The 21291-nt window shown below is 39.0% G+C and overlaps 1 protein-coding gene across 6 annotated transcripts in view; it reads right to left on the bottom strand.

The window, feature by feature from the left end:
- Nucleotides 1-21291, bottom strand: part of CASP8AP2 (caspase 8 associated protein 2) — a 45041-nt gene that overhangs the window by 17889 nt on the left and 5861 nt on the right. For all 6 annotated transcript variants that reach the window (XM_047761142.1, XM_047761151.1, XM_047761133.1 and 3 more), the window contains exons 2-9: nt 16549-16631; nt 15065-15133; nt 13110-13210; nt 12100-12174; nt 11093-11208; nt 5970-8185; nt 2302-5434; nt 70-169 (exon numbers count right to left, since the gene is read on the bottom strand). In XM_047761142.1, coding sequence (XP_047617098.1) covers nt 70-169; nt 2302-5434; nt 5970-8185; nt 11093-11208; nt 12100-12174; nt 13110-13210; nt 15065-15133; nt 16549-16603 — 5865 coding nt within the window. In that variant the 5' untranslated portion in view covers nt 16604-16631. The remainder of the gene's footprint in view (nt 1-69; nt 170-2301; nt 5435-5969; nt 8186-11092; nt 11209-12099; nt 12175-13109; nt 13211-15064; nt 15134-16548; nt 16632-21291) is intronic.

Below are 21291 nucleotides of genomic sequence, written 5' to 3'. Positions count from 1 at the left end.
AAACTAAATCTAATTGTTTAGAGTAGTAACATCTGTGAAATAACAGAGACGTAAAAACTGGGTAGTTACCTGATATGGATTTTTATTCAACTTGGCAGCTAAATAAGAAAATGTTTTCAATGATGGCCCTCTTTTCTGACACTCCAATAAGATTTCCCGGTCATCATTTCTGAAGGAGGAAAAATGTTATTTAGCTTTTGTAGCTTAGAACAGAAAAGTAAAAAAAATCTACTGACTTAATATCCACCAATGAGAGTTGACATTTTTGGGAGTTCCCATAGCGGCTCAGTGGTTAACGAACCCAACTAGGAACCATGAGGTTGCGGATTTGATCCCTGGCCTCGCTCAGCAGGTCAAGGATCTGGCATTGCCGTAAGCTGTGGTGTAGGTCACAGACAGGCTCGGTTCCCGAGTTGTGGCTGTGTCTGCAGCCAGCAGCTGTAGCTGTAGCTCCAATTAGACCCCTAGCCTGGGAACCTCCACATGCCATAGGTGCAGCCCCAGAAAAGACAAAAAGACAAAAAAAAAGAAAAAAAAGTTGACGTTTTTGTTGAAACCCATTAAAAAAAGTGTAGATATACTAAAACGTGGAGAAAGGTTATCTCTGAGAAATAAGATATGGATGATTTTATCTCTGAGTTCATACATGTTTCCCAAATTTTCTAAAACAAATGTACTCATTTACTTTTCCAATGACAAAGTAAGTGTATATAGTACTTTTTTTTTGTCTTTTTTTTTAGGACTACACCCATGGAATATGGAAGTTCCCAGGCTAGGGGTCAAATTGGAGCTGCAGCTGCTCGCCTATACCACAGCCACAGCTACTCAGGATCCGAACAGCATCTGCAGCCACAGCTCAGGGCAATGCCGGATCCTTAACCCACTGAGTGAGGCCAGGGATCAAACCCACATCCTCATGGATCCTAGTCGGGTTCATTAACCACTGAGCCATGAAGGGAACTTCTATAGTACTTTAAAAATAGGGCCCAAACGTGACTACAGACTTAATAAGCAAGAAGAACCAAAAAGTAAATTAGAATCCAGGTTTTCTAATCCCTACACCTCTGCTTTTTCTGCATGGTCTGAAACAATGTGTGTTACCACAATCTCTGAGATTTTACCATCTGCAGGATATCTGAAATGAAGGCATGGCAGACTGTGGTATTAAACAAAACTGATCTCCAATTTCAACAAAATTCAGCCTCTCTCTTTATATTTCTGTCAAATCTGGAGATTATGCACGTCTAGTCAATGGTTCACAACTGTAGTTAGTTACCCTTACATGTGAAATGGGGTCTTTATTTATTTATTTTTTTGTCTTTTGTCCTTTTAGGGCCACACCGGAAGCACATGGAGGTTCCCAGACTACGGGTAGAATCAGAGCCATTGCTACCAGCCTACTCCAGAGCCACAGCAACGCCAGATCTGAGCTGTGTCTGCAACCTACACCACAGCTCACAGCAAAGCCAGATCCTTAACCCATTGAGCAAGGTCAGGGATTGAACAGGCAACCTCGTGGTTCCTAGTTGGATTCGTTTCTGCTGCGCCATGACGGGAACTCCTGAAATGGGGTCTTTAAATCAGCATTTTTTTCTTTTTTTTTTTTTTTTTGCCTTGCCCACGGCATGCAGCAGTTCCCAAGCCAGGGATGGAACCTACACCACGGCAGCAAACTAAGCCACTGCAGTGAAAATGCTGTATCCTAACCTGCTGAGCCGCCGCACTGGAACTCCTAAATCAGCATTTCTTTAAAAGTTCACATAAAAGGCAAAAGCACAACCTGTTTATGAAAAATTTTAGGGGGAAAACTCAAATTACACACTCATACTTCTGTCCTATTCACCACCTGTCATTCCTCTTTCCAAAAACATGCTTATACCAGGTACCTTACAAATGTGAGTTTTTTCATTGAAAAACTAAAGTTAAAAAGCGATAAAAATTTCTGTCTGTAATGCTAAGACACATTCCCCATTAAGCGCCACTGCTCTAAACTATTCTACAGTACAGCTGGGCTGTATCCTAGAATGTATCTTCTACCAACTCTGGCCACTTTTTTTAGCCACACTCATGGCATGTGGAAGTTCCCAGGCTAGGGATCAAACCCACACCACGGCAATGACCAGAGCCACCGCATCGAAAATGCTGGATCCTTAACCCCCTGAACCACGCAGGAACTCCTAGCCACTTTTGAAGTATGTCATCACTCTCCTTATTTTGTGATGGGATAAAACTATGATGGCATGACAGATTTCTGGCACCTCAAAATTCTCTGGTGATTTAACAGTTTCATAAGATTCTTACCTTGTCCACAAAACTATAATTTCTCCCTTCTTTTTAATAACATTCTTTGCAGAAAGACTTGTGAGAGAAGTGGCAGGTGTTGCTGATGCATCCTTAGTCCCTGGGCTTGCCTTTAATGATGAGGGATCTTTAGTCACTTCTGGGGCCTTTTTCTTCTTGGCTTTCCTCTGGTGAGCTTCATCATTCTCACCAGAATCTTGGGTAATTTTTTTGGTCTTTTCCCTAACGGTCAAGTCTGTTTCCTTCTTCTGTTTTTTCTGAGAAGAACGATTTAGATCAGAAAGGTTTTTTCTCTTTTTGTGAGCATTATCCAAAGCCCCAGGCAACTCCAGACTATCAGAATTTGACACCAACTCTGATTTTAAATCATCCTTTTTGACTACACTCAAACTGGGAGATTCAGAGGTTAAATCGATACAGGCTTCCTCGACAATGCATTCCACAGGCCTGTCTGCCACTTGCACATTTTCTTCCTTAGAGTTATTTTCATCTACACATATCACCTGACACCCCAAGTCTTCAACAGGTAAAGCAGGATGGTTACTTTCATTTTTACTTTCACTTGAAACATCTTGGGTCAAGTCAATAAAAGCATCTACAGTTTCAGGCTGCATACTGTCTAATGTTGGAGCATTCTGATCCACACTGCTTCCAGAACATCCCAACTGACCAATATTTAAAACTGTTACTTCTATTAATTCCCCCAAGTTTTTGGTCTCAGTGACTGGATCTTTTGTGAGGTCTATATATGTGTTTGGAAGATGATCTGGGACAGAATGTGGAATTTCTTCCACTGGAGGCAATTCTTCAATGTTTTCAGGCACTTTGGGTTGCCATGCTTGATGCAACTTATAACATTCTTCGGCCACTCCAGTACTGGGACCCACTTTACCTGAAGCATCTTTAAGAAACTCATATATATCAGGAACCTTGGTTTGTATCATAAAGTCCTGTTCTTCATGAGCTGATTTATTGCTAGCAACATTTTCACTGGAATTTTTCAATTCCTCCACAGATTTTAAAACTCCATTCTGACACGAAACATAGTCTTTGTCAGCTGCTTCATCAGCTTCCTTTTCCACTCTAGGCAAAGATTCATCAGCCACCATATTCTGCTTAAGACCAGGGGAGGTAGATGGTGCTGCACGCCGTATTTTCACAATGAAATGATCATTGGACTTTTCCATTATGACGGCATGCATGGGCAGATTCGGGTGGTACTGAAAGCCTGGAGTAACAGACCGGCTTGTCCATGACGAAGAGCAACTTGACTTACTGCTTGAGTTATCAGACTCCAGGGCTAAGTGAATATCCTGTTCAGATGCATCCTCTTCCTCAAGTAAGGCATCTTCACTAAAATGGGCACTAATAACTTCTTCAGGAGTTGAATTAGCCAAAATTTCTGGCTTTAAGAAACTGAGATGACCATCTGACTTGAGAGGCGATGGTACTGTTAAAGAGACTGCTAGATCTTCAAGAAGTATGGAAGAAATGCAGGGCTTGCTCTTTTCTGAACTACACGCATTATCTTTACTTAAAGCTATGTTAGTGGACACTTCAAACATACAGTTTTCATCCAAAACGTCAGGATGAACTGGCAAGGAAAGCCCTGAAGACAGAGAAGGACCTTTCTCAGATGACAATAATGACCAATTATCATCACCAATCATCTTAGGACAGGGAGAAACCACCCCTGACACGAGTTCTTCCGTTGTACAAGCTTGTATAGATTCACATTTAAGAGTATCTAGTAGCTGTTTCTCTGGTGTCTTTAACTCCCACTCACTTTTTTCAGTACAGTTAACGCTGTTGTCCAAAAGATCAGAACCTTGCAACAAACTTTTAAATATCTCTCCCATCTGTGCATCGCTCACTAAATTAAAAGTAAGGCTGGATGCTTGCTGCTCAGTAAGAATCTCGAAACTGCGTTCCGACCTCAAAGCAGCATGCTGGGAGGTCTGTGCCTCCTCTGCAGTGCTGCCTTCGATTCTTCCTGGCTTTTGGGTGCTCAGGCAGTTTGGTTCTAAGGAGCACCCTTCAGATTGAGGGTCCTTAATATTATCAAAGCAAGTGTTCATACTTTTTTTACTGTCATGCTTTACCGTGTTAATATTGGAATTATTTTGCTCTTGATGTTTCTCCTCAGATTTTTTATATCCTATTGAAGACTTGGAGTAACCAGAACCTACTACTTTGGGAGTTTTCTCTTTCAACATTTCTTTACTGGAGTTGTCTGCATTCCCCTTCTGATAATTTGAATGTTTTGCTTTCTCCTTATTTATCTTTTCAAGTTTTCCTTCATCACTGTCACTGCCAAAGTTTTCAGAGTCACAGAACTTCCCTAAGGTTTTCTTAAGCTTTGCAAACAAATAATCAAGTTGCTCATCTACAAATTTCCACAATTTTTTTTTCATATCTGGTAGTTGCTGTTCAAACAAACGGTCCACGATGCCATTCTTTTTAACTTGCTTAAGTTTGGATTCTATAACATCACAGAGATTCCTCTGCAAAGTAGTCACTGACTTGGAGATTTTGGATAAGTCAAGGTGTTTAATTAGTGATGTAAAACTCAAAATTGCTGACTCAATAATTCTATGAAACTGTATCACTGAAAATTTTACCTTGAATTTCATATAATTTTTCCTCACGTGTTTTCTTATCATTCGTAACATGTGCATAACCTCTGGGACAGAAGAGGGTGTGGCAATAACCGGAACTATTTTTTCAAGGCTAGAAGTGCTCATTGACCTATCTTTCTTCTCTGTTTTTGAAGCTCTGCTTGATTCACTGCGTCTCTTATCCCATTTGCTTTTGGTCTGATGGATTTTTATAGAAGATATCTTCCTATTGTCTTTATCCAAATGCACAGTGCTTTTCCTACTTCCTGGGCTAGTTTTTGTGCTCAGCATTTGAGCAGAAGCTCTTGCGTTGGCACTTTTCTCAAAACTTTTTTGTGGCTTAGGTTTTTCGCTATCACTTATAATTTCTCCTTCTTCTAGTTCATCTAAAGATGAGTTCTTGTTGGAGTCTGCTTCGGTAAACTTGTCAGATTTGTCAGTTGGTTTTTTATTTTCCTTATTGAGATCCGATTGAGTCTTGGAGGTAGAATGAGCTGAATTTGGTGGAAACACATCTGTGGAAGAGAAAAGTATATTATAGTCACATGACAACTAGAGTCTTTGTCATTTAACATTTTCATACTAAATATAACCCCCAAAGTAAATATTGAGGTAAGTTATTACTTTTATAGGATTTTTTCAAAAAGCAGAATGTTAATGACTTATTTATGTCATTAGTCTTTACTGGTCTCAGCGGTGCCTGACAACAGTGACAGTATAGGGCCTAGAAATTTGGATAACCATCAGCCAAAGGTTCATGTGTCTTTACTTGACATTGGCAACATCACCTACTCTACCATTTGATGATGGCTTCTGAACAACAGAAATATATCTGAAAGCAACCAAAGAGTTTTTGAAACAAGCTGTCCTACCATTTCCCTTTCCCGTATAAATAAGAATTACCTAAATCTAGACTGAAGGCTCCATGTACATTTCTAGTTAACAACAGGGGTCTGAATAATACTTATGTTACCAAATAAGAAGCACTTATTCATCCGGCTTCTGTATTTCACAAAAAGATAAGTTATAGGAGATAATATAAACTATTACCTTTATGACTATTATTATATAATAGAACCTGAGATGCGCTTTCCAGTCTAAGAACTTTTGACACAGGTCTCACTGGACTATTCAGAGGACTGATGGCTTCTGGAATAGGTCTCAGTTGATTAAGGTCAATGCTCAGAACAGAGTTCTCATCATCATGATATACTGAATTTGTTTCACCAATTTCCACTCTGTGGTCCATTAACTCAGTCGGCTGAAGTGAAGATTCTAGAGTCTCTTTAGGTAAGCAAGGCTCCAAATGACCAGACTTACTCTCCACCAGTGGAAGAACAGTAAGAGAAGGCTCAGACTTTGGTTTATCATCTTCTGAAAGGACTACTGGCAAAATACCAGCTTCTTCAATTGAAGGCTGTGCAATGCTTTTGCTGGATTTGGTCACTGTTGAAAAAGCCTCTTTCATTTCTCTATCTTCAGAAACACTACAGGAATTTAAGTCATCATTTCTTTTGGTATCCAATCCCAAGTCAAAGTTCTGAGAAACATTTGTGTCTACTGCGTTCATTACCACAGGAACTGCTGCCCTTGCACCACCAATGATTTGCTTCATTTCTGCTGATGATGGAAACAAGGATTTCGTGTGTTCCACTGGCATAGGTGCTGGGAAGGAAGTCTCTGTACCACACGTGGCCATGTCACAGTGCACAGTATTCTCAGCAGATTTAACCAACAAACTATTTTCTTCTATTTTCTTTTCTGAAATACTGGTCCTGGGTTCACATGCTGCTGCCAGAGCATCCTTTGGTTCCAAAGACTCTGATTTGGTTTCCTCTGTGATATGTTCACTGACAGAGGGAATACATGTCACTGTTATAGCCTGCACCAAGGACTCCAAATCACATGTGTCACTGGATCTGGGAGTATCAGTTATTTTATGCTGATTATCCTGAGAAAGAGGATGCTTTTTAGCAGGAGAAAGAGTTAAGTTCAGTTTTTCCATAAAACTCAACTTTAAGTCTTTGTTTTGTGTATCATTTGGACCACTCTCAGCATTAACTGCAAGCTCTTTATTATCCGCTCCTTCAGAAACATCATTACTAGAGACTTCACCTTTATCATTTTTTGGCTCATTCTGTCTCTTTAAATCAGTAGTGGTTTTCTTAGTTTCTCTACTAGTCTTCTGCAAATGTTCCGTAGGCATTCTTTTTTCATCTCTCATATGTCTCTTTTCTTCTTTGCTCTCTCGTTCTCTTTTCCTTTTCTCTTCAGTTCGATGCCTTTCTGCTCTTGAAGGTGTATTTTCCCGCTGGTGCATGGTGTCACCTTCCTTGGAGTCAACATGTTTATGAGTTCTACTGGTTGAAAGGGAGGACAGACCTCTTCCTTCTTGAAAACTATGATTACTTATAGCCCTGTCTCTTTTACAGTCTTCCCATCCTCTCCTCTCTTCTGGATGGTATTTACTTGAATTATGAGAAGATTTTGCTAGTTCACTCCTGGGATGTGGAAGCGATGCTCGTTCAGATCTTCTCCAATGATCCTGGTCTTTTACTACTGACTTAGGCTTTTGATCAACTTTCCTCTCTTCTTTGTCCTGTGATTTAAGTTCTTTTCTATTTATATTTTGTGACCTTTCACTTTGTCTTTCAAGTTTTTTGTCACTTTGAGATTCTGGTCGCGTGTGTAATCTGTCTCTAGAGCTCTCTTTCTCCCAAGAAGAACTAACACGTTCATTTTTATAATCCAAATCGGTGTTGCTTTTCAACTTTGAATTTTTGCTTTCAGCCTTTGGTTCACCTTTACTGTACTTCTCAGGACGTCCTTGGAGCCTTTGATCAGCTTCTATGTTCCTGGGTTCACCATCACCACAGCCAGTGTTTAAGTCTTTTCGTATTCTGTCGGTCCCTCTGCTATACTGACTGTGTCGACTCTCTTTTCTCCCTCTTCTATGATCCTCACTTGAACTACCCTCACCAACCTGATAATGGGAACGTGACCAGATGCCATTGGTGCAGTGTTTTTCAATAGATGTAGGCAAATGTGAAGTGCTCTTTTTTTCAGAATGGGATTTTCCTTCCTTTTCGAGGTTTGGCAGTGAAGTGCTATAATGCACATCTTTAGAAACATCACTTTTCACTCTGTGGTCAGTCTTAGAACAGTCATCCAAATGGGGAGATCTGGATTTAAGATCTTTTGTTTTAACTATATCTGATGTCCTTGAAGTTTTGTGATTATTCCGAAAATGTGGAAACTCAGACAATCTAATAAGAAACAGAAATTAACAAGAAAAAAAAGAAAAGTTAATTGCTTTTTAATAGTCCCCCAATTTTTTTTGGCTGTGCCTGTGGCATGTGGAAATTCCCAGGCCAGGGATCAAACCGTGCCACAGTTGCAACCCAAGCTGCTACAGTGACAACACTGGAAACAACCCACTGCAAATGATCCAGGTTTTAACCACATTGATACACTTTAAAATTTGGGGGTCCACATACTGGCAAAACTAATTTTACTTTGTATGAAGGAGTGAGTAATAAGTATTTACCAGCTTCCAACTAAATAGGCCAGTTCTTAAAACAAGGAGTTTGATATGCTTTGCTGACACAAAGCCTGGAGGACCTCTCAGTTCTATTCCAGTACTTGCCCATGTCTTTCACATTTCCTGCACCACAGGCACACACCTCAAAACTAACTACAGGAGTTCCCGTCGTGGCGCAGTGGTTAACGAATCCGACTAGGAACCATGAGGTTGCGAGTTTGGTCCCTGCCCTTGCTCAGTGGGTTCATGATCCGGCGTTGCCGTGAGCTGTGGTGTAGGTTGCAGACGCGGCTCAGATCCCGCGTTGTTGTGGCTCTGGTGTAGGCCAGTAGCTACAGCTCCGATTAGACCCCTAGCCTGGGAACCTCCATGTGCCACGGGAGCGGCCCAAAGAAATAGCAAAAAAAAAAAAAAAAAAAAAGATAAGAGCAACCAGAACTCAATAGTAAGCAAACAATAAAGAATTAAACAATAAAACTAAAAAAAGCTTTCTTTAAAAAAAAAAAAAACTAACTACAAATTCACTTCTTTCAGAACAAGCGGCTTTATTTTCTTGCCCTCACCCACTCTAGCCCAACTGAAACATAAGGAAAAGTGAAATCTTGCTGGACAACACAGAGCAGATGAAAAGAGACCTCTATGTAGCTCCCTATCCTACTTTTCTATTTCTTATACAATTCCACAGTAAAAGCCATCTTAAAATGTTACATACTGTGCAAAAATAAAAAGGAATATAGAACTGTTATTCTTTCCCAGGGGAGTGATATGTATTTATTGTTTAAAATAATAAGTCCTAATGTTTTCAGAAGACCGGCTAGTAAACATGAGGTTTTGGGTTCAATCCCCAGCCTCACTCAATGGGTTAAAGATCCGGTGTTGCTGTGTGCTGAGGTGTAGGTTGCAGATTCGGCTCGGATCCTGTGTTGCTGTAGCTCCAATTTGACTCCTAGCCTGGCAACCTCCATATGCCACAAGTGCAGCCCTAAAAAGAAAAACAAAAACAACAACAACAAAAAAAAAACAGAAATTTAAAAAAAAAAAGTGACCTAGGCAGTGAGGACAGATTAATTTCCCTTTGAGGAGTTCCCATCATGGCTCAGCGGAAACAAATCTGACTAGCATCCAGGAGGACGCAGTTTCGATCCCTGGCCTTGCTCAGTGGTTTAAGGATCTGGTGTTACATGAGTGTGGTGTAGACTGCAGATGTGGCTCAGATCTGGTGTTGCTATGGCTGTGAAGTAGGCTAGTGGCTACAGCTTTGATTCCAGCCTTAGCTTGGGACCCACCGTATCTGCTGGTGTTGCCCTAAAAAAAAAAAAATTTAAAAAAAAAGACAAATTTTCCCTTTGAAAAGGATGTTTATCTGAGACCTAAGGATGAGCAGGTATTTAGCAAGTAGAGGAGAGGAGCATTTCAAGCACTCAAACAGTTCATGCCCTGCAGAGCTCATGTTCATCCAAGGAACTGAAAGAATACCAGAGACACACCAGAACCATGAAACCTCAGGAAAAGATAACTGAAGACAAGGCCTGAAAAGTAGTTTGGACCATAGTGTGAAGAGCTTTGTGAACCCAATTAAGATTTATGATCTTTTATCCTAAGAACAATGAGAAGCCATTGACGTGTTTTAATCAAGACAGGGGGTGGGATAGCTCTTCTATGATAGATCTCCAGACTTGTGCTGTAGAGAGTGTCCTGTGGCTTTAATACTGAGAAGTGAGAAACCAGAGGCTGGAAAGAGCAATAGTGGATGCAGAGTTTTAAGCACAGAGACTACTGTCAGTTCAGAGAAGAGTTGATGGGCAGCAATGATGGTAGAAATGGAGAGAAATGAACTTGAGAGATTACAGAAACAAAAAAATCAACAGGACATGGTAATGAATTTGGATCTGAAGGATAAGAGAGCTAAGTGTCAATGACGACTCCTAGGTAGAGTGACTCTATGTCCCAGTTTGCCAAGCGATCTCAGGGTAATTTTTTTTTTTTTTTTTCAGTCATGCCTATGGCATGCAGGAGTTCCCAGGCCAGGGACTAAACCCATGACCCAGCAGTGACCCAAGCCACAGCGGTCACAAAGCCAGATCCTTAACCACTAGGCCATCAGGAACTCCTCAGTGTAATTATTAATAGTATCTCCTTCTACTCTCAAAAGTATCCTGGTTTGGGCAATGAATTAAATGGTCATTCTGCCCTTTGGTCTCTCCAGCTTGCACCAGCTGAATAAATGATGGAGATTCTATAGCGCTAGAAGTAATAGAAGGAGTTCAATCATAAATTCAGTTCTTGCCGAGGTTAATTCTGAAAATTTTGTACAGACATGAAGTAGTTTTCAACATATAAGTGAGGGGAAAAAGAAACAAACATATAAATGAAGGCATTCCCATTGTGGCTCAGAGGTAACGAACTCAACTAGTATCCATGAGGACTGAGGTTCAATCCCTGGCCTTGCTCAGTGGGTTAAGGATCCGGCATTGCCATGTGCTGTGGTGTAGGTTGTAGATGCATCTCGGATCTGATGTTGCTGTGGCTGTGGTAGAGGCTGGCAGCTGCAGCTCTGATTTGACCCCTAGCCCGGGAACTTGCACATGCCACGGGAACCATCAACACCCACGTCCACACCCCTCAATCATACCTTTGGTGAAGATTATTTATTTCTTCATCTTTGCGGTTTATTTCCACTCTGGCAGTTTTGATAAGTGCTGAAATATTTTTCTTAAGGGATTGGTTTTCATTTTTTAAGCTGAAATTCTAAACATCATAAAACATACTTAATAAAGTATATATCTACAGAATTATTAAACTACTATTTATACTAGCTAATGACTGCTGAATGCTAACTAAGTGGCAGGCATCACATATTTTATCAAATGTATTCTCAAGACAGTCCTAGGAGAAGTACAATGATGCTCATGATGCAGATGGGGAAGCTGAGACTTAGAGAAGAAAACTGGCACCAGAGAAAGGCCATTTAAAGTGAAACTACTTAAAACAGAAATTAAAATTAAAAAAAAAAAAAAAGTTCTGCCCAGGTTATTATTTTGAAAATAATAAAAAATTTATTATATTCAACAACTTGGAGGTTTAACCTGCAACATTGTGTTAATTCTCAGATGAACAAAGAAAGAATTGAGGACTGAATAGCTCTTTGGAGAAAAGGAAAAGGAAGAGAAATAACTTTACCAAAAAATAAAATTCAGAACAAGACAGAATATTCCTGATTTTTGCAGCATGATCACAAAACAAGTCAACTCTGGCAAAAGTATCAGCATTTCCCTCCACCAGCCATTTTAAGTCTTCATGCTTCAAACCAATTCTCTTTTAAACCACCCTGTTATAATCTTTATGATTTGCTATTATTTAACTAGTCTAGCAGATCATTTATGTCAAATCAAATAGTTTTACTATAGCAATTTTTTAAACTTTATTGAACTATAGATGTACAATGTTGTGTTACTATATGAATTTAATTGACATAGGAAATAATGCATGTTTTGCCAGATTTGCTATTTCATTTAATACTTTTTTAAAACTTTTCTATAATCTGCCAATACTTCAGCATTATAATTTCTAACAAAAAAATTCACTAAACTTTGATTTTAAGTTAATAAGGCAAAAATAAAATATTCATTACAACCCTACCTGTGTCTGTATTTCCTTAAATTTTTTCATCAGCTCTTTCATTTGCAGCTGACATTTTCCATATTCTACCTGCAACTGTAAGATATGAAAAGATCAGGAATCATTCTAAATTATTTTCTTAGCTTAAATGACATTTCAAAATATTTAAAACTTTGCAAATCAACCCACAAAGAAGGTTAGATGAGGTCTATTTCTAATAACAGGTGTTTGGTTAGATTACTGGTTCTTATTTTTTATTTATTTTTTAAAGTAAAATTACATATTTTATTCATTCATTCCATCAGCTAAGAATTGCTCTATTATACAAATAAAATATTGTACCAAAAAAATCACAAAATGTTACAAAATAAAAAAGTACAAACTGCATTACTTAATAAATACAACTCAAAGTAGTTAAAGTAGAAATAAGATAGATTTTAGGTTGGAAACATTGTTTGACCCAGCAAATCATACAAGCTCTACATACAAACATTTTTATTTGTACATAACACAGGACAATACTATTTTTCATTTTGAAAGAATCTAAAAGGAACAGACTATTTAAGACAGTATTCTCTAGCTATAAAATAACTGCCAAGATTGGTTGGAGGCAAGATTACTGGTTTTTAAAGTTGGGCCTACCAATAATGCATTTTGCTTAATTTTGCATTAAATCTCCAAATTTTAAAATTTAAATAAGACACAAAGAAATCTGTCTGCATGAAGTCTTGGGACAATTTATAACTTAGTACAAATCATTAAAGATAAAATGTTTTATCAAACTGCCTGTTGAGATTTTATATATTCAGACTCTTAAATTTAATCAAGCAAAATTATAACTAAATTTAGGCACGCATTCAAAAAAATTGTTTTAAAAAGCTTATCTGAGGGCAGAAACTGACTTATATTTCTTTTAGTCCAAGAGCTATTTCCTAAACACAGAATATCTGTTCAATAGTAAGTTGATGCCTGCATTTCAGAAGCTACAAAGGAGCAAAATAACTGTCCTTCACAATTCTGGCAATCCATACATCATTATATGTTGCTTCCTTTGCGGTTCCTTCTTCAGTCAGGATTTCCTCATATAAATCCAAACAATTTCTAGATGGTACACAGGATTTAGAAGCATTGTCTAAAAGAAACAAACAAGAAACCCTTAAAATATGTATTTCCAGGAGTACCCATCCTGGCTCAGTGGTTAACGAATCTGACTAGCATCCATGAAGACTCAGGTTTGATTACTGGCCTCGCTCAGTGGGTTAAGGATCTAGTGTTGCCATGAGATGTGGTGTAGGTCACAAAAGAGGCTCACATCCAGCATTGCTCTGGCTGTGGTGTAGGCCAGCAACTACAGTCTGATTGGACCCCTAGCCTGGGAACCTCCATATGCCACAGATGTGGCCCTAAAAAGACAAAAAAAGGACAACAGAAGGAATTCTCCTGTGATGCAGTGGGTTAAGGATCTGGCATTGTGATCCAGCATTGTAACTGCAGCACTGCAGCAGCTCAGGTCACTGCTGTGGCACGGGTTGACCCTCAGCCTGGGAACTTTCACATGCCATGGGCATAACCAAAAAAAAAAAAGGACAACAGATAACAAGCATTGGCAGAGATGTGGAGAAAAGGGGATTGCTGGTGGGAATCTAAACTGGTGCAGCTAACACCGCAAACAGTATGGAAGTTCCTCAAAAAAGTTAAAAAATAACTACCACATGATCCAGCTACCCCACTTCTGGGTACATATCCAAAGAAAATGAAAATAGGACTTTAGATATCTGCACTCCCATGTTCACTACACTATATTCACTATCAATAGAGTTAAGATATGGAAACAACGTACAAGTCCACCAAGGGAAACAGGGATAAAGATGTGGGGTGTGTGTGTAAATATATATGCATGTATATCAATATATGATGGAAATATTATTCGGCCATGAAAAAGGACATCCTGCCATATGCAACCTGGTAGGGGAATGTTGAGGACATTATGCTAAGTGAAATAAGTCAGACAAAGAAAGACATATACTACATATTGTGTTGTCACTTTTACATGGAATCTAAATCTAAATGCCCAGAAAATGATGGTTACCCAGGGCTGGGAGTGGAGGAAAAGAGATATTGATTAAAGAGTACAAACTTCCAGCTATGAGATGAATAAGTTCTGGGGAATCTAATATACCACATACTGATTACAGTTAATAACACTACTAAAAGTTACTAAGAGAGTAGATTTTAAAGAGATGGTAATTATGTGATATTATCAGGTGTTAACTGATGCTACAGTGGTAATCATTTTGCAATATGTAAGTGTATCAAATCACACTGTACATCTTAAGCTTACACAATGTTATGTCAATTATGTCTCAGTCAAGCTGGGGAAAAAAGAAAAACACACGTTAAGCTTTTTTGATGTTGTATCTACTTCTAACCAAAATGATATACATTTCTCTATCTTTCACTTCATCCAAATCTATACTGATGTCACAGATCACAGTTGGAAAGCCAATTTACCTAAAACACTATGTCAACAAATCAAGTGTAAGGATTCGTATCTGTTCAAAGCTTAAAGAGATTTCATTACAGAAAAGTTGTCTAATTTGGATGGATCATTAAACTCTGCATTTCACACTCCTACTGATACATCTGAAAATATTTATATTAACTACCCTTTTCAAAAGCTCTAATATCGAGGAGCCTATGACAGTATATGTGGTTATACATATATGTGTATAGACACCACCAGTTTCATTTTCAATGATACAAAATATTTTTGCACAAGGTCCAATTAAATGAAACTTAGGTGAACAACAAATCTAAAGGCTAATTTATTTTATTGATCAAGCTTTGGGCAAAAAATTATCTGAGTATAATCATTTCAAAGAATGTTGAGAAGCTATGAGTTACTCCAGGAAATTGGTAACAAAATATACACTTCCAACAGACTGGCCAAACAAAATGAAAGTATTTCATTATAGAATTTACATACCAGAAACAGCACTGTCCAACCCAGCATATATGTCCAAAGAACCTTCATCATTATTTTTAAGAGGAGAAGCTGCAAAAAAAAAAATATATCAAGCACTAGTTAAAACTGACTCTATGCATTTGGTGAAGTTTTTCCACTCCTACTCTAAAGGAAAAAAAAAAGACTGTCTTATGCCAGCTGCTTAGAAGACAAAAGAACTAGGTTGGAGTTCCCGTCGTGGCTCAGTGGTTAACGAATCTGACTAGGAACCATAAGGTTGTGGGTTCGATCCCTGGCCTTGCTCAGTGGGTTAGGGATCTGGCGTTGCCATGAGCTGTGGTGTAGGTTGCAGACTTGGCTTGGATCCCGCGTTGCTGTGGCTGTGGCGTAGGCCGGTGGCTACAGCTCCAATTGGACCCCTAGCCTGGGAACCTCCATATGCTACGGAAGCAGCCCAAGAAATGGCAAAAAGACAAAAAGAAAAAAAAAAAAAAAGAACGAGGTAAATGTTATGCTAGGATCTCAAAGTTTATGTTCTGTATATTATTAAAAATATTTCCAGGAGTTCCTGTCATGGCTCAGTGGTTAATGAACCCGACTAGTATCCATGAGGACACAGGTTTGATCCCTAGCCTTGCTCTGTGAGTTAATGATCTGGCGTTGCTGTGTGTGAACTGTGGTATAGGTGGCAGACGCAGCTCAGATCCTGCATTGCTGTGGCTGTGGTATAGACCAGAAACTACAGCTCCAACTCGACCCCTAGCCTGGGAACCTCCATATGCCGCAGGTGCAGCCCTAAAAAAAAAAAAAAGAAAAAAAAAATTCCATTTTGTGAGCTTAATTTACTATCAATTCTTGGCTATTTCTTTCAAACTAATCATCTATTTGTGACTCTCAATTTCTCCCTCAACAACAATAAATAAGTATAAATAAGTACAACTGCATTTATTGGAAATATTAACTTCAAGAGTAATAAATACATACCATATATGTATATACACTCACACACTTCTTTTTTGGCAGTACTATGCAGCACATGGAAGTTCCCAGGCCAGGGATCCAATCCAAGCTTCGGCTGCCAACTAGGCCACAGCTGCAGCAACACCAGATCCTTAACCCACTGCACCAGCATGAAGCCAGGGATTGAACCCAAACCTCAGCAGCAACCCAAGGTGCTGCAGAGACAGTGCCAGATCCTTAATCTACAGCAGGAACTCCAATATCTTATATTTTTTGATATGACAAAAAAATCATTGCTGCTTATATTGGCAAAGTTGTTAATTTCATTACATTTTAGAGGCCTGAAAGCATACAATAGTAAGAAATTTCTTGCTAAGTACTTTCTACTTGCCAGGTACATTACATACAATACAATACATTTTATTGTATTAATTCATTTATGTGTAGGAAGAAAAAGCAGATAGTGACGGCATTTTCACTGAGAACAAGTAAATGGTTTTGTAAATAAATAAATAAATTTAGAAAGAATTAAAATGAACCCTTACCAGAAAAGACATCAAATAAACTTGTTCCATCACCATTGTCATCATCTGCCGCCATGATCCTATTTCCTTTTGACAGTCGCCATCTAAAGCATTAAGCATAAATATTCTCCACTGTTAAAATCAACCTCACAATTCAGAGACTAAGCTTTAAAGTTAAAAAGTTAACTTTCAAATTTGAACACACTGACAAAGTTCACTCTATTGTGATTTTTTAAAATGTTTAACATTTTCCAAAAGCTAAAATACAAAACAAAATCTTAAACTTGCTGGTATAGTTAACCCATGTCACAAAGGAAACGATGATAATTTTATAAAATAAATCATAATACAAAATAACTTTTTATACTGAAATGAGCCAACTATTATGTTAAATGCTATGACCTTCGAGTGATCTTAGGGACTCCAGACATACATGTTTCCACCAATAAGGGAGTAAGATGGGCAAATAGCAAAGAGTATGATACTATACTACGCTGGTAAGGTGTAGGAAAGAGGTACTCTCATACACCACTCAAGTGTATACTGGTACAAGCTCTATGGAAGCAATTTAGCATTAGCTATCAAGTTTTTAAATGCAAATACTCTTTGACCCAACAATTTCATATCTAGTAATTTCCTCTAAACTATACAAGCATATGATCACAAAAATATATGTACAGGAATAGTCAACGTAGATAGCAGCAAGACTGGAAGCAACATAAGAATCCAAAACAATAATAATAATTAAAAAAAAATCTGGGTATTCCCTGGTAGTCTAGTGGTTAGGATTCGGCACTTTCACCACTGTACCCCAAGTTCAGTCCCTGGTCTGGTAACTGAGATTCCCATATCAAGCTACTGTGTGTGTGGGGGGGGGGGAGCACAAAAAACTAATTATCTGACATTCACTAACTTATCTGATATTCTCCATTCTGCCTGTAAAACATATGAATGTTGCCTATGATCAGTGAACTACGGCCACTGCAGCCACTGGGGGTCATTAGGTACACGCACCTGTACACTTCTGTTCCCACCAACAAAGATATATACTTACCAACAGTCAGGAGCATTTATTACCAAATCCAATTATCCCTATTTCCTTATTTTTCTAAGTAAGAGTATGATGAAATATTATTTTACCAAAGGGGGTTATTTTCCAGTGAAAACTAGACTAAATAGTTTGGAAAGACTCCCAGGTGAGTAGTAAGACACTTATAATTTCTGTCAAATCAAGTGAGGGTGAGATAATCAAAATACTGTAAAAAATAAATCTAGTCTGTTCTCAGACTAACTCATAAGCATCGAATTTCTTACAATAATGAAAAAAGTGCCAGAAATCATGAGCAATGTCTTACTTATGGGCGCACAAGGGAGAAGTCAGAACTCTAATCATTGCATTTATACTCAAAGAAAAGGTCATGTTTCTACCAGAAGAGACACAATTTATATGTTAATCCCTTAAATAAAATGAAGGTGTATCTTTTTCTTTTTCATTTCCCACATTTCCCATTCCAACACTTTTTCCCATTAGATGAGTTGATTAATCAACCGTGTTACAGTATAGCCTGTACAATAATTAGAAAGGGCACAAATGGCATAATCACATTCAGCAAATAACAACTGACTCTTGGTAAAGCAAAATTCAACTGGTGGAGCAGAAAGTCACAGGCTTCCTAGCAGTAAATCTACTACTAGCTGTAAGCTGTTACATGGATGGGGGAGCATCAGTCAATGGGTTAATTACAAAATGAAGATCAATTAATCCAATGACTTGGTTAAACATATCAAATAGAGCAAAGCTTTCACTGCATATCATTTCACACAGTTTCAGTTTTTACTACTAGCGGGTATTACTTTAAAAAGAAAAAAAGATTAGACTTGTCCTGGCAAGTTAAAAATGGGAAATACAAGACACCTAAAAAATCCTGGATCTTTTGTCTCTCATCTGTCTTATCTTTTCCTCCATTTGTTGGACCATTGTCTCCACACCTTAATGTCTAGGCCCCCTACCACTGAATACATTTTTCTAAATTACTTAGAAATTTAAGAAGAATGCAAACCATTGCCTTCGGAATGGATAAGTAATGAGCTCCTGCTGTACAGCACTGGGAACTATATCTAGTCACTTATGATGGAGCACGACAATGTAAGAAAAAAGATTGTATGTATGTATGTGTGACTGGGTCACCTTGCTGTACAGTAGAAAATTGACAAAACACTGTAAACCAGCTATAATGGAACAAAATAAAAATCATTAAAAGAAAAAAAATAGGAGCTCCCGTCGTGGCGCAGTAGTTGACAAATCCGACTAGGAACCAAGAGGTTGTGGGTTTGGTCCCTGCCCTTGCTCAGTGGGTTAACGATCTGGTGTTGCCGTGAGCTGTGGTGTAGGTTGCAGACGCGGCTCGGATCCCGCGTTGCTGTGGCTCTGGCGTAGGCCGGTGGCTACAGCTCTGATTCGACCCCTAGCCTGGGAACCTCCATATGCCGTGGGAGCGGCCCAAGAAATAGCAAAAAGACAAAAAGACAAAAAAAAAGATAAAAGAAAGAAAGAAAAAAAATAAAGCAAAGGGAAAAAAGAAAAATAAATAAATAAGGACTTGTATCACTGGTCACACAAGGGTTTTACTATCTCTTTTAATCAGTGAAACTGACCTTCCCATAAAGAGGCAGGGATAATAAAACACAAGAAGACCTTAAAAAATAAATTTAAGAGAAAGTGACTGTTCACTTCTTAGTCACATCAGATGTAGCATTAAGAGTTTTTCAAAATTGGAGTTCCTATCGTGGCACAGCAGAAACGAATTCAACTAGGAACCATGAGGTTGCGGGTTCAATCCCTGGCCTCACTCAGTGGGTTAAGAATCCTGCATTGCCGTGAACTGTGGTGTAGGTCACAGGCGTGGCTTGGATCTGGCGTTGCTGTGGCTCTGGGGTAGGCCGGTGGCTACAGCTCTGATTAGACTCCTAGTCTGGGAACCTCCATAATGCTGCAGGTGTGGCCCTAAAAAAAGACAAAAGCCAAAAAAAAAAAGTTTTTCAAAATAGATTCTAAGGATAACATACATAGTAAAGAAGTTGTCAAAAGAAGTTACATAGGTGGTTTCTCACTATGTACACATAAAGTTAAAGAAACAGTGGCAATTATGATGCCTCTTTATTCCAAATCAACCCCTCTGTGAGATTGGAGGTAGGCCTTATAAACATCTCTCCTCGGCTAACTGGCACTATGTACAGCCTGGTCAATAGAGGGCTGGAGGGACACGAAAGGAAGGGGTTTCTCTTGCTAGTTCCAGTGGGCCTGGCTAGCCAGGCTCCTGCAGAGCAAGCTTTCTCCAGCACCAGGTTCCTGCAAGGGCACAATTTTTTCACATGCTTGCCTCCTATATGTAAGGCTGCTATTACAATGGGCTCTTGCTAGACTCCACGCAGAGGTCAGCTTCTCCAACTCTTGGATGCCACAGCACCTGACAGGCAGCAGCATCCAGGAGCTTCCCCATGTAACTCTTCGGTAAGATTCAAAGCAGTGTCACCAGCAAGGCACTTGGCAACTTCTCCACCATCCAACTGGCCCCAGCCACGCTCTTTCCAATGAGGCAGAGACAGTTCTTCTTCAGATGATCCATATCAACATTAAAGTTAGTGGCTGATCCCTACTACCTGCTATTCCTTGTTCTTTGGGGTTATCGTTTACTAATCAATCCCCAGTTACTCCAACTCTCTGTTAATAATTCTTCATACTAAGCTTTTTCTTTTCAAATTACAATGTGGTTTATATTTCATGACTGGACCTTGTCAGATACAGGTAAGTAGTCACAATAGAGATTTCAGCATACTTTTATCTGCTAATCAAGCAGTTAAAGATTTAAAGGTACAGTTCTTGAACCCAACTAGGAACCATGAGGTTGTGGGTTCGATCCCTGGCCTCGCTCAGTGGTTTAGGATCTCGTGTTGCAATGAGCTGTGGTGTAGGTCACAGGCGAGGCTCGGATCCCATGTTGCTGTGGCTCTGGCAGGCCGGTGGCTACAGTTCCAATTAGACCCCTAGCCTGGGAACTTCCAAATGCCGTGGGTGCGGCCCTAGGAAAAAAAAAAAGACAAAAAAAAAGATACAGCTCTTGGAATTCCTGATGTGGAACAGTGGATTAAGAATCTGACAGCAGGAGTTCCCGTTGTGACTCAGCTGTAACAAATCCAACTGGTATCTGTGAGGATGAGGGTTTGATCCCTGGCCTTGATCAGTGGGTTAAGGATCCAGCGTTGCTGTGAGGTGTGGTGTAGGCCAGCAGCTGCAGCTCCGATTCAATCCCTAGCCTAGGAACCACCATATGCCACAAGTGTGGCATTAAAAAGCAAAAAAAAGTTTTATATATCTCCATATTCTCAGCACTTAATACACATATGAAAATAAATGTGTGCTGAATAAAAAGGAGATCAGCCAAAGGATACTTAAACAGCCAAAACATATATCTTTATCCATTAACTCATGATTTATTTCTAAGACAGTTCCACTGGCCATCACTCAAAGCCTACTTAGTCTCATTTAACACAGAAGTTTCACAGAATTGTGATTATGACCATTTAATACCACAATTTAATACCACATAATTAGCTCTAAATGCTACTGGGCACTCGTACAAATGTATCTGAGTACCATCCTAAATTGATGAGCTCCTGGACATCATTATTTTATTTTCTACAACTTCACAGCAAAATCTGGGTTAAACATTTGATGTGCAAACACGAGGAGGCTGGGAGAGCAAG

This window comes from Phacochoerus africanus, chromosome 2 (genome assembly GCF_016906955.1).
Source record: "Phacochoerus africanus isolate WHEZ1 chromosome 2, ROS_Pafr_v1, whole genome shotgun sequence".
In the NCBI taxonomy this organism is placed as follows: domain Eukaryota; kingdom Metazoa; phylum Chordata; class Mammalia; order Artiodactyla; family Suidae; genus Phacochoerus; species Phacochoerus africanus.
Note: the sequence above shows the minus strand (reverse complement) of the source record. Positions and strands in the feature narration are given on the sequence as shown.